Source organism: Suricata suricatta, chromosome 5 (assembly GCF_006229205.1).
Source record: "Suricata suricatta isolate VVHF042 chromosome 5, meerkat_22Aug2017_6uvM2_HiC, whole genome shotgun sequence".
NCBI lineage: Eukaryota > Metazoa > Chordata > Mammalia > Carnivora > Herpestidae > Suricata > Suricata suricatta.
This window is the reverse complement of record NC_043704.1, coordinates 139936466-139954742: the sequence shown is the minus strand read 5'-3', so window position 1 is coordinate 139954742 and position 18277 is coordinate 139936466. Positions and strand designations below refer to the sequence as shown.

The following is an 18277-nucleotide window of genomic DNA, read 5'->3' as shown; positions in this document are numbered from 1 at the left end:
AAACCAAGTATTAAGGAAAATAATTTCTCTTGTCATGTCAGAGTTACAGTCGGCCAGGAGCAGTTGTCACAAAAGTGGCTTAATTGTTTCTCCCTTGCCCTTTAGAATCTCTTCCTTCTTTACTCTCCTACTCCTGTTGGGGGGCACACGTCATTGCATATTAGTGGTCTTTATATTTCTAAAACATTCTATTTTGTTTATGTTTATGCATTTTAGTGCAAATAAGTTACAGTTTGTGAATATTTTTAATTGTACCTTTCATCAGTGATGAGTTTCTGTCAGTGAACTCAATACTTTTTTATTTGCTCATCCCAAGTGTTTTCTTTGTTTCATATTAGTACTGTACATTATCATTTTTGTTGTGGCCCTCAGTCACATTTATTATTTCTTGTTCTTGTATTGAATTTGTAAGGACTCTGTCTGGAATTCTTTGTCATTGTCCACCAGTCTACCAGTACTCTAGCGATGGATTCCCTGTGTTTTAACCTTTTCTCTCTACTTTCTCATCAATTTCCTGGGCACATCTACAGTGTTTAACATAAAAGAAGAGATCACTTATTGTGAGATGCAGACACGGACCTCAGGGAAGATAGGGTGGGTGGAGGCTTTTCTGTACTCCCCAAATCTCACCGAAACTATTTTTACCCATAGCTTTCTTTGTTGGGATTTAGCAAATTATTTGCTTATCAGGAGTGGGGAGACAGAGTAAAATCCATTGTGAGAAGGCTGCCTCAGGCTATGGCAAAGGTTTTTCATATATTCAGTTTTTTGGAGCTTCTGTTTAGGAGGTGAAAGAAGAATGCTTTTCTTTTCTCCTTCATCCACAGCAGATTATAGAGTTAGGATCTATTTGCCCAGCATTTTATGAGAAAATACAGTGAGGATTCAGTCCTAAACCATCTACAATGGAAAAGAATGAATGAGTCCTTAAAAGCAACCTGAAATATGTACTAGTTCTCTTTTGGAATAAAAATCCTTTGTTTTGTTTAAAAATCTTAAACAAAAAATGGGCTTTAATCATGTAGCAAAAGTAATATAACATCAAAAACTGTTTATTTGCTCACAGATTTATTTTTGAGTAGCAAGTGATCTAATTTTGAACATAATGTTGACTTTATCCTTAGAATTTAGGTCATACTGAAAAATAAATTTTATCTTTGACAAAACTGTATGTACATACATATATATAGATCTATATAGATCTACGCCTAGATCTATATAGATCTATATATGTGTCATTAAGATGTTAATAAACTTTAATTGATGGACACAGCATTTTAAAATAGGAATCGACCTTGCAAATCTCTCTTTCTCATAGAGATGAGAAAATTGAGACCCTCCAAAGGTCAAATAGCTGCCTTGATGCCACAGAACAATTAAATGCTAACTCATGAAATATACTTTTACTTTAAATTACAAATCTATTTTCTCCATAGCACTTAGTATATTTTTATTTCCTTATATGTTAATTGTCCCCCCTGGTGTGTTTCATGCTGTGTCCCAACATCTACAAAAGCCCCGGGCACAGAGTAGGTGCGCCATGCATAGTTATTCAGTAGATGAAAGTGTGATTAGGGAAGAGCATGGGGCTGTGGCGCTCCTCCGATTAGGTGTCAGGCCGTCCGTGTTTGCTGGCTTGGTAGGAGAAGGTTTCATGCAATAGGAGGGACCTGAGAGAGGATGATACTGCGTGGTGGTGAAGGGGGAAACACACTGAGTGAGTGTCGCCGCGGTCGAGGAGCAAAGATCTGGAGGGAGGCTCGCGTAGGTGAGGTGGGGTGAGAGGGGGCAGCCGCTAGTGTTTCAAGATCATGCATACTTTTCTCAAATTGACCTGGTCGAAAAGATAGCCTGACAGCGTGGTCTGGTCAGCACCACCAATTTTTTTTCACCGAGAGTGGTGAAAGTGTTTGGCCCATTTGACTTTGACTTGAATAGGCCAAAGGTCAAATATTTGTTTTTTTTTATTTGTTTTTATTAAAAAATTTTTTTTTATGTTTTTTATTTATTATTAAGAGACAGAAAGAGACAGTGCGAGCAGGGGAGGGTCAGAGAGAGAGGGAGATACAAAATCTGAAACAGGCTCCAGGCTCTGAGGTGGGTCAGCACAGACCCCGACGTGGGGCTCGAACCCACGAACTCTGAGATCATGACCTGAGCCGAAGCTGGACACTTAACCCGCTGAGCCCCCCAGGCGCCCCGGTCAAATATTTGTTTTGTTTAGTTGTCCAGTCAGACATCTGTCTTCCGGATTCAGAAATATGACGGCCCCATCTCCATTACAATGACTGTTGTAATGCCTGTTTTTTTCTAACCCACTCATTGTAACAATCCTCATGAAAGGTGTCAGATTTCCCTATATACGTAATAATAATAGTAATGCTGCTGCTGTTGATGGTGGTGGCACTTTGCATTTGTATAGCACATAGATTTTTCACCGCCCTTGCACATATATTATCTCATGGACAGATTCTAAATAATTTTTCCCCTGTCCTATAAAATGATCTGAAGTCAATTGTGTCACCTGGGCAATGTCCAACTGATCCTAGGGGGAGATGAAAATTGAGTCTAACTTAACTTTTCATTTTCCAGTTCACACAACTCATCAATTAAAGCAGATTGGCAGCCACACTGGTATTCACAAATCCTATTTTGCATAAGACAGCATCAATCTATTCTTTTTACCATAGTGAGTTTTACATATACTACATATAAATGTTTTCCCAGTTTAAAGAAGTACTGCATTAATCAGTGAAATGAGGGGTTAGTTTTAGTTTTAAAAGTCTTGCTAAGGGAAAATATATTGATAATTCTTCCAGTGAATGTCTTGGCACTCTAGAAGATGTTACTGAAGGGTCTGAATCAAACATCTCACTGATCCCAATCCACAGTAGGCAGGTGACCCAATATGAAAGTTCTGCATCTAGAAACTAGTTGTGGCCTACCTTGTCCTTGGAATGAGGCTACTATGGGTGAATCACAGTCCAGTGTACTTATTATTTAACTAAATCACTTACAGATAAGATAAACTCAATGCTGTAAAAAGTGGGCCTGGATTTAATAGTTCAGATATTCATATGTGTTTTGCACTTCACGATGCTGCTTATATTTAAAAGAACTTTTTAATCATTGATTTCATTGGTGTTAAGACACAATAATACACGTCATTATGCAACATGAGAGAAATATGATGCTTTTTGCGAAATGTCTCCAATGCCCCATTTAAATACACTGCTTCCATTATTTTTATAAAGTAAGTGAAGAAAACCATACTTAATATGTAAATAGCTTTTTGTTTGCCTTTCTATAAGAAGAATGGCTTGAACACTAACAAAGGAGAGGACACAAATAACATTGCAGCTCGGGTTGCCAGATAAAATACAAGATGCCAAATAAAATATGAATTTCAGATAAACAAGGCATTTTTCAGTTTGTGTCCCAAATATTGTATTTTTTAGTGTAAATATGTCCCAACTATTGCATATTTTAGTAATTCAGATTCCACTGAGTATTGTGGGTTTTTATTGGCTACATCTGCCAGTCCTAGATCTAACTAGGGGCCAGCAGGCCCTACAATTTGTGATCGGAGTGTGGCCAATTTTCTTCAGGCACAGTTTATTATTCTATGGTTCTTGAATGTATCATCCAATTCTCTTTTTTCTCTGTAAGAAGTTCGTGTTTAAAACAATCTTGGAACTGTTTAGATATCAAATCTGTTTAACAATGTGCTTAATGGCAGCAGGCTCCTGTGGGCTGACAGCAGTTCACGATACCAGGGCACGTAACTTCTATGGACAAAACTCTAAGAGACTGTTAATATCCAGAATGGCATTACCCATTGGCTGTCCTCAACTGCAGATCTCATAGGCATGAGTTAATTTATTCCAAATTCTTCAGTTTGTTCTCCCACACCTGCTCCCCTTGTATCTATGTTAATGATACTGATTTCTACCGCATCACTTCCATCCGCACTTGGGAGCCTGGAAATGAGGGGTCTTCCCTTCCCTTATTCTCCTTCTCACATCCAGTCAGTTGTGAGGAATCTCTCTTCTCCCCATTTCCTTAACCACCACATTGGCGGCAGCTCGCTGGCCTCTGGGTGTCTCCCCCAGCCCACTCACCCTTCCACGGTGGGGAACACGCTGGGCTGACCAGAGTGCCCTTTCACTTCTGTGGCTCTTGTGAGACTGGACCATATTCTATCTATGCCTGTAGGTGCTTAATAAGTAGGGTCTCGTAGCAAGAATTCAGAACATGGATGGATCCTGCAACAGCCTTCATCATTCTTCCTGGAGTCCTTTTTGCTCAACTCTGCTCATCTCACCGAGGATCTGACTGTTAACATGGCTCAGTCTCCAGGAAATGTGCCTACCCACTTATTTCCTCTGGGTTCTCCCAACTTCCCGCATCTCTATTAATATTTGTTGACTCCCATCCTACCATAGTGATGGTTACTTCTCAGAAATATCTTACCCGCCTCCAGAAACCATAAACATGTGCCCTAACAGGCACGTGTGCACACACACACACTCATACACTTGTGTGCTTGCACACACTTTATCCTTGCTATTACTACTATATTGAATCATTCTAAGCTAGAGTGTAATTTGCTTTTCAGTCTCAATAAACTATAATTATTGGGCTATACATTTAATTCCATCACTTCAGGTCAGATATTTATCCTCATGAATTCATATGGACTTTTGTCCCCTTGATTGAGCAAATACGAGATCTTGTGTTCCCAGATAGATGGTTTATATGTGTCTAAAATTTACATTTTTGTTTCTTTTTCATTAACAATGAAAATTAGTTTTCTTTGTCCTTTTTCTTTCGGGCAGTCTAGGGAGATGAAAGTTTGATAGCCAGAATCTGAGAACTAAATGTACTTTTTTAATAGACTCAGAGTTAATGCATTGCAGTGGGATACAAAACTCCCTTTTCTATCCTTACCCAGTGAAGCAAATAATATAGGGTGAATTATTTCAATAAAAGAAACCTATCTCTAAAAATTTAGCCTTAACTGTGTCCCAAACTTCTCAAGATTCTTTTATTAGTAATTTCTAACATTTTCTAGGCAAAATTTTCTTTTATGATGTCTCCCAACACCACTTCTAAGATGCTACATCATTATATTGCCAATGAGATACTTTCTAAAGGATAGCTTTTCAATTTCTCTAAAAATTCTAATTTCTTCTCCAGTTTCATATACCCTTCAACAAATGAATCTGCCTCTGCTCTAGTATTTCTTTCTGCTCATTAGTGCTATATATAAGTCATTCTTATGAACTCACAGCTGTCACATAAGTTTCTCTTCTGCAGCAAGTACTAGCATTTGGAAGGTTAAGTTTATCTGTGGGTCACTAATGTGATAATGGTGGACACACCAGGGATGAATTAGGGATAAATCTGAAAAGGCAGATGCTATGGAAACATTGGCTCTCCAGATCAGAAAAGTTCAATGAGATGCAGAATAGCCAGGCCTGGGTCTTTCAGATTAAGAAAAATGCCCTATGCATGTACATGCACACACATACATCTTTAAAGCCGAAGGATTGTTTGAAGTGCAAATGAAAGTAGAGATGGAAGAAAAATAAAAAGAAATGTTCGCCTCAGGACGTAATATCAGGGCAAAGACAGTCACAGGTCCCACCAGGAATTATGAAGGAAACAGGCCCCAGGGTTGAAGATGGCTTCCGGTGGCAGACTATGTCCCTGGTACAGCGCCTCTGCAGGGATGCCTTGACCCTTTTGCTACACCTCAGAAATAGCCCTTGAAATTCAGGAAAGCGTTGGGGTTGTTGACTTTGTATGGGTGGGTTCTCGGCTCTGATTTGTAAACTAGATAAATCCTTCAGAGTTCAGCACGTTAACTCTAAGAAAGAGACACCTCAGGATGAAGCCCCCTGTGTGTGCCTGAGCGGCAGGTAGATGGAGATTAGATCTGGGAGTTGTTCCCCATGTGGTTTCAATGGAAGCCTTGGGTGTGAAAGAAATTATCCAAAGAGAGAGTGAAGAATGAGACGAAAAACAGCATTTAACACATGGGTTAAAGGAGCACCATTCTATGGAAACTGAGAGGCAGGAAGGGGCTACCCTTTCTAATTGCAGCCTGCCTCCCCACGTCCACTCTGGAGCTCCTTTATTCTAATCCAAGTTTTCTATTTCCTATAGCATGTATCACCTACTAAAATACCAAATAATTTATTTTTTAATCGTTGTGTTGTGCTGTGTTTCTTATGTTTCCTGTCTGCTTCTTACCGGAAGGTAAGCTCCATGAGGGCCAGTGCCTTCTTTAATGTTTTCCAAGCAGGTTGCTACTTTGGAGGTACTTTGTAACTCTTTATTAAATAAATGAAAAAAAATCTCAACAAGTAAGTTTCAGTCAATAGCATCAAAAACTTCAAGGAAGTCACCTAAAACAAATGAGGCAATTAGTAAGTAACCCATTGGTGTTCTAAGGAGGAGTCCTATCAATGGCAAGATAGACATGGATGCTGGCCTACATTTGGGTTGAATGATGGCTGGTGTGTGGAGCAGTGGCGAGGGCCAGCAAGAATTACTCTTTCAAAAGACTTTGCTTGGAATGAAGAAGAGTGGCACCTACAGGAGGAGGATTGGGGTCTGGGAAGGATTTTACATTATTTGTCATTGCTATTTTTAATGGGTTAGACTCACAGGACAGTGGCAGGATGTGATCTGGTCCTCAGAAGTGGTGAAGGGGTCAGCTCTCCATTGCGGGAAGGTCACGTTAGTGGCTGTGGAGAGTGTGGCCTGGAGTAGGAAGCACTAGGGTCAAGGACACGGCTGGGCCGCTGCTTTCAGGGTGAATAGCTGGGAATGCTCTTCCCCCGGCCGTGCCCCGGGTCTCCTCTGCACTGGCTGCCATGGATCTTCGTTCCTTCCCTCGGCCCTGGGCTTCCACTTCAGCCCCACGGAATGCCTTCTGAGATGAGCTGCCCCCTCTGAATCTCTTCTCCGAAACTTCACCTCCCGGCTTTAGGTGAAAACTAGCTCCTTGAGGGTCCTGTGACGATGTTTGGAGTTGGGCCTTTGTGAAGTAATAAGGTTTAGATGTGGTCTGGAAGATGGGATCGGTGCTCTCATAAGAAACACCAGAGATCAATCACCCCTGCCTGCAAACTTCCCCTCCCCCACCCTCCCCCGCCATGTGAGGACAGCAGGAAGGTGGCTTGCAGGCCAGAAGAAGGCCCTCACGGGGAGACAGAACCGGCTAGTACCTTGATCGTAGGCTTCCCAGCTCTCCAAATTGTGAGAAATAAATTCCTGTTTATTCCTGCTTTGGACATCTCATCTATGTGTTTTGTTATGGCATCTCAAGCTGGGTAATACACTGTTTTATTTATTTTGCTGCTCACATTGGTCCATGTTTGGTCACTGGGCACTCTTTAGGTCGTCTTCTGTGTCCCTTATAGGACTTTTTTTTTTCTTTTGAACACTAACTTCCTGTCGCTACAAGATGCTTTAGACATTAGTGTACATCCTGCCCCCAGTCCTGAAATCAGGCATTTCTCCTAGGAGTCCTGATTCTTTCTATCAGAGAATGGTATTAAAAACACAAGGTCTGGGGGCTCCTGGGTCTCTCAGTTGGTTAGTCGTCCAACTCTTCATTTTGACTCAGGTCATGATCTCACAGTTTGTGATTTTAAGCCCTACATTGAGCTCTGCGCTGACCTCATTGAGCCTCCTTTGGATTCTCTGTCTCTCTTTTTCTTCCTCTCCTCTGATCATGCGCTCTTGTTCTCCCTCTCTCTCTCTGTCTCTCTCTCTCAAAAATAAATAGACACTTGAAATATAAAATCTGGTGCTGAGAGTACTCATTGCCACTGGTGTGTTGTCATTTCTGAGCCTTTTCAGCTGGTAGAGCGAGGATATACAAGTGTACACTAATCTGTATACATTCACATATCTATATGTATTTCCATATGCAGCCACCTGTATCAATAATAGGCTACATGGGAGTTCACGGTGTTGTCTCTACCTCCGGTTTATTGCCTTGTGATGGAGTACACCTACCTCTTTCCTTGCCCATCCGTAGACTTGCCCTCCAACAGTGAGAAGTCTGGCTTTTGCCATCTGCTAATTCCAGACTACAGATGTAGCAGTGTCAGAATTGTCACTCCTTCCAAGAGAACCCAGCCTTTTGGAAATATGGCTAATGTCATTGATTCAATCACAACTTACCAATATCATATAAGGTTTTTGGTGATTATTACTTGAAAACCATTATAAATTTATTGTCTTGTAATAATTTCCAATTTCTCTGCGTAAGGTGAACCCAACTACATTTAGAAAAATACAGAGATGTATAGCTAGTAATGCTTCCTTTAAGAGAAAAAAGTTAAATAGTATACACACACAATTTAAAATGGGGTTTTCTTTTTTCCAAACAAAAACGTTATTCTGCATTTAAAAAATGGTTATGCCTATATGATCCAATTATTTAAAATCTCTAATGATCAAACAAAACATAACTTAGGCAATACTAAACAAAAATAGGGGCCTCTTCACCTGGTCGTTCTTCTGTCAGTGCACAACTCGTGGGGAGAAGGACACCAGTCCGGTCTGTGCACACTCGTGGGGAGAAGGACACCAATCCGATTGGAATAGGGCCCATTCTAGTGGCATCATCTTAACTTGATCATCTCATACAGAACTTACTGTAAAATACGGTCACATTCTGAGGTAGTGGGACTGGGACTTTGACATATGAATTGGAGGGGAGCACACAGTTAAGCCCATAACAATATTTTGTTGTGGCTTCTAGAAATCAGACTCTGCATTCTATTTGTCATTGCTTTTGGTTGTAATTATGAAACTCTTACCTCAGAGGATATTTGAAGTTTATCCCAGAAGCAAAGTGATATGATAGTTGGCAATTGTGTTGTTTGTTTCTCATTTCCCTTTCTTAATTCTTTTCCAGAGAAGTAATTCTTGGTCTTTTTTCAAAAGGGGCTCTTGCACAGCTTTGGTTCAGGGGTTCATGCACAGCTTTGAGAATCTGATGAGATCTATTATAACAGTTAACTTCAACAAACTGCCTCAAAACATAGTGACTTAATACAATAAACTTTTTAAAAACATCAGTACACTGGGTCTTGGCAAATTGGGCTGGTCTCAGAGAGGACTGCTGATTAGGGTATTGGCTGGACTCAGTAGGTGTGGTCACCTGGTTTCCAGTGGCTTCCCTCACAGGTTTGATGGTAGGCTGGCTATGGCCTGTGGTGGTGGAGGTCGTTGGGCCCTGTAGGATCATCATCCAGCAGGCAAACCTGGGCTCGGTCACCTGGTTGTGTTCAGAGGACTCTCAAGGGCCGGAAGGGAGAGAAAGTCCCAGAGAGTAAGCATTTTCTAAGTCTCTCTCTTTATCACTTTTGCTGGTATCCTCTTGGCCAAAGCAAGTCATATGAAGTGCAGACTCAAGGGGTGGAAAAATAGACCCCGCCACTTGATGGGAACTGCAAAGCCACAGTGCAAAGGGGCATCCTGTCACAATGAGAGGGGTTTGTGGTCTCCAGTGAGAAGGAGGAGATGGAATAATGAGAATAGTCAACTGAGTAAATTCTATTCTTACAAGTTTTTTCCCCCAGGTTGAGTAATTTTTTTGTGAGAAAAAAATGAAGGCTGTTTTCCACAGAAGTACAAATGCTGGCTGTTGAGAGTGAAAGCATTCCGGGAACAGGAAATGAAAAAGGGGTCTAAGGGGAAATGGGTGAAACACTCATAGCATCTGCTTTATGAGCCTTTGGAAATAGGAAACAAATCCTCTGACTCCTCAATAGATTAAAACATGAGAAATTTATCTGTGGGGAGCCAAGGACATTTTTTTTCCTCTTGAGGACATTATTTCTTGTAAAGGCAGTTTTTAAATGTGAACATTTGACAGGTGACAACAGGAGACTTTCTATACAGTTAGAACCAGCAGAGCCCTGGAAATTTCATTCCTGTTTCCTCCATTGCCATGTTATTGAGCTCAAAAATACCAAATATGAAAATGCTCAACTGAGAGACCTAGAAATCTTACCTTCCTCTGTAAGACATATAATATAAATCTAAAACCAGAAATTCTTCTTCATAATCTCACAAAAATAGCAACTTCTCAGACATTCTTAATAGTCAACATTGATTTATATCTACTCTGGTTGTTACAATATCAATTTATCAGTTTCTTTATACCTTAATCCACCATCAAAGCTAACCCTTAGTTCCTACTCTACTTATGTAGAGGACTGAGCACAGTCCTAAATACATATCATAGAACTGAAATGCTAAACTACTTAATTTAGGATATGTGTGTATTAAGTGCTTTCAACCCTTTGCTGAGTTTCTCTCTACAAATATGAAAGAGGAAACTTCTATTACTCCAAAATACCCTGGGGAATTGCACTCCTCTCCACTGAAAAAATGTCAAAACCATAAACTCTCACAGCTTAGGTTCATTTAGAGGCTGACAGCATCCAGGTCCAGATTGGAAATGTGATTTCATAAGAGATGAACAGGATGGATGTGGTCAATTTCTGCAACATATTTCAGTATGGGCTTCTTCCTACTTTATAGGCTAAAGTTGAAGCGCAAAGAGAAGAGGCTGTATCAGTCAGTAATCCCATAATAACAAGTCACAAAAATTTCAGTGGCATTCAACAATATGCATTTATGGTTAGACTCACAGGTCTGGGTCTTCTGGGCAAGCCCTCCTTCCTCCAGGCTGTAGGTTTATGCAGTGTCTGGGACAGATCTCCTCCATGTATTTTATGCTGGACCCAGGCTCATGGTAATGGACAGAACCTTCTAGAAGGACAAATTAAAGCACTCAGTATTTGCTATGACAAAGGCTCTGGTCTGGTTCACTGTCATTTCCACATTCCACTGGCCAGAGCAACACAAAACCAAACCAAAGGCAGACATGGGTACTGACCACTGCCCAAGAGGCAGTGAGTATGAGATGTGCAAAATCTCCAGGAGAGTCGAGAGCTGGGGCCAACAATTCCTTCTACCACAGACGGGTGACTGTTTCTGGAAGCAGCTTCCTTGGGCGCTTAATAAGCAATAGTGATAGGGTTCATTGATATTTAGTGCTTAAAATGGAATTGCTTGATTGTGCTTCTTGATTCATCTGAGTCTGGGAGAATTCAAAGACAGGTTTTATTATATTTAGTTGAATTAGTGATAAAGAATTTCGATTTTTTTCTCTCATATCTCCAACCATTGTTTGAAAATTGGATTTTTTTCTGTGCTGCTTTCTTCTGCCTTTTTTCAGCATCTATTAACATCCTTATTTTAACTCAGCCCTGAGGTGCTGAAGAGCGAGCCGTACGGGGAGAAGGCTGACGTCTGGGCGGCCGGCTGCATCCTTTATCAGATGGCAACTCTGAATCCCCCCTTCTACAGCACCAACATGCTCTCCCTGGCTACAAAAGTAAGCAGTGTTGGGAGACAAAAGGGTCTTGTGTTGCTAAAAATGCCATTTCTTTTCCTCCTAAATAGAACATCTGTGGTTTTTATAAAAAATGTCAATTAAAAGCAGGCACATTGTTTTATGAACCACGTGATCCAGTTCATTATTTCCCCCCTTTCTTCTAAATATACATCATGTGCTATGGCACATTTCCCCCTGTAATGGCCTTCATTTATCATAGAAAATTATACAAATAAATCTATCAAGTTTAATTGTGGTTTGGATTGCCTACAATCGGCACATTATATTACCCTACACATCATTTATTATGAATTGGAGGCTAACTTTAACTCAGCTTGAAGAATACAGTCTGTGTTCGAGAACTGTTTAATTGATGTTAATTTTTTCTTTGTTGGGATGTTTTTGTTTCTGATTAAAATTTGCGCATGGTCATAACGCTTATTGAGTAGCTCTCCCATTGTGGCCAAGTATTGAGATATTAATGGCCTCGTTACGTCCATCACAGTAGTCTGTCTGTTTTGCAGATCGTGGAGGCAGTATATGAGCCAGTGCCAGAAGGCACCTACTCTGAGAAAGTGACAGATACCATCAGCAGGTAATTATCCTCACATAGGGGTCATCAAGAAACACATCACAGCTCTGCGAATTTACTGCATCAATATTCATGAAGAAGAAGGGCTCCCAACTAATCCAAACCTAGAAAAATATCTGTGCATCACCAGTAATGGCGACCATGGGGAAGCCACTGCAGTGCCCAGGAGGAAGGAGTATACGCCTTTGCAGTAGCCATTAGAATGATTGTTCAGGGAGCTTTGTATCAGGCTGTAAAACAAATATGATAAGAAGCTAAGTAAAGCAAACAGGATGTAAAGCTGTTTGTAACTCTGAGAAAAACTGCAAATATATGCACAGATGTGAGAAAAGGCTAGACAAGGACATAGGAAACTGGAAAAGGCCATGTAAGATGATAAAACTGCCAGCACTGTTTCATTTCTATTTTTAAATTGGTCATATTATGTTGTATAATAATTTCTCAAAGAAAGTCAGAAAGAAGCGCCCCACTCCCGCCATCGGTATGGTAGGATTTTAATGAAAGCCATTTCCTGTTGCATCCACAGAGTTCTGACCTCACAGGGCTTGTCCCCACTCACCTGTCACCCGTCCCTCCCACTTTTCCTTCTGCTCCCCCAGTGCCAGCCACAGGGAGCTCCCTGCAAGTCCTGGCATGTGACTGCCTCTGGACCTTTGTCCTTTCCTGGACTTCTCTTCCCTCTGGTCCATGCATGGCATAGGCCCCACTTCATTCATGTCCGTTACTTCCCATCAGCAGGGAGCCTGCCTGATGTCCCCACAGCCTGTCTGCTTTCCGGCCCTCTTGCCTGCTTTATAAAGCGCGCAGCATCTATCCCTTGACCTGTTAGACAGGTGCGTGCAGACTTGTTTCTTTATTGTCTGTCTTGTCCCCACCAGAAAGAAAACTCTAGAAGAGCAGGGTCTTCTCCAGTCCCATTCATAGCTCTTAAGTGCCCAGAGCAGTGCCTGGTACAAGATAGACCCTTAAAAAGTACTGGTTGTTTGAATAAATGACTTGTTTTCTGGCTCTTATTTCTATACCAATGTATGCTCTTACGTTGGATCAAGATTCCATATCTGCACCATCAAGCTCAGTCAAATCCTCATTATTATTTTTATTATAGAAATCCCAAACTCCCCCCAGGTAGAGTATCTGTCCATTGCGCTGCCCTAGCACTTAGCACCACCGCTGATGGAACGTAAGAGATGTATTCCCTTACTTTCTCCTCCAGGCCCATTGTCCGCATTACGAGGTGCTCTCAGTTTGTAGGATTAGATCCTGAATCTTTCCTTGTTCAGCACAATGCTTTCCTACAGTTAAGGGGTCCCAGCCCAGCTGGGGCTGAGTTTCACTAACTGCAGACTCTGAACAAACATTGGACCATCTTTCTGCATCTCTGTTCCTTCATCCAGTTAAAATGGGGGCTGTAATAATACCCAAGTCATCAGGCTGGTGTGATAATTGTACAGAGTAACTATGAAAATCACTTAGCATAGAGTTTGGCAAATGGTAAGTCTTAAGCAATATTGGCAATTATCATTGTTAATATTATGAGAAATGAGCTGAAACTCCTTTTGGAGTAATCTGAATTCTGTATATATTAGATCATGCCCTGTTGCTAATGAATCCAGACAAATGTATTTAAATTGCTCATCTCCACAATTTGATCCCATTATCTGTTATTTGTTTTCCGGAAAGTGCCTTAAAACTTCAAGAAGTCTCCAGAGATATGAAGACAAGAATATCAGATTTGCTCAGTTAATTTCTCCTTTTCATAGGTATTTGAGCGCCATAAAGATGGGGGAGGGGTGGTGCAGAGAAAATGTACAGAGACATTATTCTGTGATTGTGGCGCTGGGCAAATGGGACCATAATTTGCTTCTGACAGGCTCCCTGGCTAGTGGTGTCCATGCGTCCTGGGGCTAACAGGTTAGTGGAGGAGTCAGATATCAATATTACATGTAAATGTTAAGAACATCAGTAGGTTCTAGAATCAGCTGTATTTTAATCCCTCCTCTTCCACCCAACCCCCTTTCTCATCTGTGATGTACAGGTAGCATTAGTATCTACTCATGGGCTTGTTCCAAAGCCTAAATAGGATAAATCTTCTAGTGCTTTTCACACAGTGCCAGCATTAATGAACCGTCAGCAAAATTAGGTATTATTATTAATAATATTCGTGTTAGTGTTTATGGGATCGGGTATATAAAGCAAGTTCTGATAAATTTGATGAAGAATGGTAAAGAAAGCAATGAGAGAGTCCGGAAGGACATGGCCTAGTCCAGGGACTTGGGGGAAGTTTCTATTTAGAAAGAACATGTAATCTGAGACCTAAACAACCACTAATTCTTAAATAGTAAACAGTGTAGAGAAAACATTTCATAGACCAGCATTGAGCTTATTCGTTTGAGGAACTAAAAGAAATTGGAGATGTAGCATGCCAAGTATGGAAGAGAACAGCCAAAGAATGCTTAGGGCCTGGGAAGGCCGACAGGGGCCAGATCTGCTAGGCCACGTTGAGGGTTTTGACTTTTTATCTCAAATACTGAGGAGAAAATTTAAGGTTATTTATAGGCTGGCATGCAGTGAAGATTTCTTCTAAAGCAAAGCTCTGCTGGCTGCTCTGTGGGGAGTAGAGAGGAAGGAATGGGGGAGTGAAGGGAATCCAATCTAACTGTTTGCTGAGAGATGATGGCAGATCGGACTGGAGTAGTGGTGGTGTTGACGGACAGAAGCGGAGCTGTTTCCGTGGTGAGTTGGAGGTGGAGTCAACAAGTTCGGGATACATGAGCATGGAAATGGAATGGCACCAAAAATGTGAAAACAGCTGAATTTATTCTCTGGAACTTCAGAAAAGTAGAGCCACAGCCGTGGAGTGGAGTTCCAAGGAGGCCCAGGGCAGCTCACCACTAGAAGTATGTGGCAGGGGCATCTGGGTGGCGCACTCAGCTTAGTGTCTGACTCTCGGTTTCAAGTCATAATCTCATGGATCATGGGACCGAGTCCCTCATTGGGCTTGGCACTGACAGTGTGGAGCCTGCTTGGGGTTCTTTCTCTCCCTCTCCCTCTATGCCGTCCTTTCTCCTGCTCTCTTGTGCTCTCTCTCTCTCGCTCTCTCTCAAAATAAACAAATAAACTTAAAAATAAAAAGAAGTATGTGTCAGAATTAGAGAGGCAGGCTGCTGGGTGGGGAGTGAGTTCCCTGTCACCAGAATATTTAATGAATGATCACTATCAGGGGACTCAGCATTAAATGTTCATAAGGACACTTGTAATTCAAAATACTAAGATACTGTAATAAGTGAGAGCTGATGATTTCATTTTAATTTGGTAACTGATCATACATTAACATGACATTCTATAGCAGATGTGATGTTCATTTAAGGTTATTCAAGACTCATTGCCTGGGTTCACATCATAAATAAATTTTTATCTTTAGAAAATTTGACATACAAAAACCCAAGTTCAGCCATGAATTTTATGCAATGACATATTTAATTTGCTTTGGATTTTTAGTCTTTAAAAATTAAGTTCCAAAAAAAAAATAAGGAAGCAAATTCAATTTTCTATTTTTTTAGTTTCCTATTTGCTTTAGGAAATCGATGCAAGGAATATATAAAGGCAAAAGTTGGTCTTAATGATCATTTATGACTCAGCAAATTAGGCTCAGAGCTGATCAATAGCAGCATGATAGAGCCTTTGAAATACAAGACAGCCATTAATGGGAAAGTTGACTGGACTCATTCTTAATTTCACACTTGGTGTTCTTTCCAATTACATTAGCCTTCTTCTGCGTTTCCATCTCATTTTCACTGTCTACACCGTGTCTCAGGTAGAGTTCATGCAGTTGTGTTTCTAGTGCATAGAATCTTTCCTTTTTCCTGTTCGTTCATATGGCATTCAAGCACATTCTGTCACTGGAACTTGTCTTTCCTATAGGCTTTTACATTGGGAGGACAACCTAGCAACCCTGAAGAGCTTGGGCAGAAAATAAATCCATTTTGTTGCTCTGCGCGGTACCAGCCTTACTATTTTTACCTTCCAGTACACTGTTAGGAGAGTATTGTCTGTTTACTTTTTTTAAAAATAAGAACATTTCCTTTTATGCACAGAATATTTCAGTTGCCTTATATTTCTCTGTCTGTGCCTGGTTGCATAAGCTGTCTGGTGCTTTGTTTCAGAGCCGGTCATGATGACTAGCAAAGTTAATGCTCTAAGCTAGTTTAAGGACAAGTGGATCGTTACATTTACCCCTGCTACCTTTATCCCTGTTTTAAATCTGACATGTTGCATTTTGTATATTTATGGTGTACAGCGTCTCACTTTGATATATTGTAATATGATTAATGTTGAAGCAATATTTATCATATTATATAAATATAGTATAATATTATTATCTATATTTATTATTCAGTGCATTAAGTTTCTATGACTGATTTATACTCATTACCAGTTCGTACCCTTAGATATCATCATTGTTATAGCCCCCGCCCCTTATGTCCTGATAACCACCATTTACTTTCTATTTTGTTATAGCTTTGATTTTTCTAGATTCCATATAAGTGATATACACTGCTTGGCTTTCTCTGAGTTATCCCACTTAGCATAATGAGCTCAAGTTCCATCTATGTTGTTAAAAATGGGAAGATACCTTCCTTTTTCATGGCTGAATAATGTCCCATTGTATATATACACCCAACTCTTTAAAAAATTTTTTTTCTTATGTTTTTATTTATTACTGAGACTGAGAGAAACAGAGTATGAGTAGGGGAGGGGCAGAAAGAGAGGGAGACAGAATCTGAAGCAGGCTCCAGGCTCTGAACTGTCAGCACAGAGCCCAACGTGGGGCTCGAACCCACAAATCACAAGATCATGACATGACGCTTAACCGCTTAACTGACTGAGCCACCCAGGCACCCCACACCCAACTCTTTTTTATTCATTCATATGATGATGGACATTTGGGTTGTTTCCATATCTTGGCTATTGTGAATAAATATGAGCATGCAGATACCCTGTTGAAATCCTGTTTTTAGCACCTTTGGATGTATTCCCAGAAGTGGAGTTGCTGGCTGGTATGGTAGATCTATTTTTTAATATTTATAAGTAAACTCCATATTGTTTTTTGTAGTGGTTGGAGCAATTTACATCCTCACCAACAATGTGTAAGTCTTCCCTTCTCAGCAAATCTGCATAAACACCTTTTATCTCTTTCCTTCTTGATGATAGCCTTCTAACAGGTGTAAGGTGATAGAGTATCATGGCTTTTCTTTTATCTTCTTGGTGATTAGTGATGTTGAACATCTTTTCATGCACCTGTTAGCCATTTTGATATCCTTTTTGGAAAAGTATCTATTTAGTTCTGCCCAATTTAATCAGGTTGTTATGTTTTGTGGTTATTAAGTTGTGCTTTATTTATATATTTTGGATATTAACCCCTTATCTGATAATGTGGTGTGTAGAAATTTTCTCTGCTTCTGTAGGCTGCTTTTTCATTTTGTTAATTGAGTAGCAAAAGCTGGGCAGGAACTTTTGAGTTTGCTGTAGTTCCGTTTATTTCTTGCTTTTGTTGTTTGTACTTTTGGCATCATGTGAAAAAATCATTGCCAAGACCAATATCAAGGAGCTTCTTCCTTTCCTTCTAAGTCTTATGGTATTGGGACTTATGTTTAAGTCTCTGATTGATTTTGAGTTAAGTTTTGTGAGTGATGTGAGATGGGGGGGGCGGTTTCTTTGTTCTGCATATATTCCTTCACTTTTCCTAGAATCATTTGTTGAAAGAGACTATCTTTTCTCCAGTGCGTGTTCTTGGCTCTGTTGTCAAATATTAGTTGAACACACATGCTGGGATTTAAATTTCGGGCTCTCTATATTCTTCCATTTGTCTATGGGCCTATTTTTGTACCGTGATAGTATGGTTTTATTAGTATGGTTTTTTTTTATAGTTCTATTTTTTATTTGTTTTTTTAATAGTTTATTGTCAAATTGGTTTCCATATAACACCCAGTGCTTCTCCCCACAAGTGCCCCCCACCATGACCATCAACCCCTCTCTCTCTCCCCCTCCCCCTTCAGTCCATAGTTCTTTTTCAGTATTCAGTAGTCTCCCTTGATCTGTGTCCCTCACTCTTCCCTGTTCTCTTTCCCCCTTCCTCTCCCCATGGTCCCCTGCCAGGTCTCTCCTGTTAGACCTATGAATGCAAACATATGGTATCTATCCTTCTCTGCCTGACTTGTTTCGCTTAGCATGACACCCTCGAGGTCCATCCA

The 18277-nt window shown here is 40.5% G+C and overlaps 1 protein-coding gene across 1 annotated transcript in view; it reads left to right on the top strand.

The window, feature by feature from the left end:
* NEK10 (NIMA related kinase 10) overlaps positions 1-18277 on the top strand; it is a 226846-nt gene that overhangs the window by 112023 nt on the left and 96546 nt on the right. The window contains exons 24-25 of the mRNA XM_029940369.1: positions 11305-11434; positions 11959-12029. Of these exons, the coding sequence (XP_029796229.1) occupies positions 11305-11434; positions 11959-12029 (201 nt within the window). The remainder of the gene's footprint in view (positions 1-11304; positions 11435-11958; positions 12030-18277) is intronic.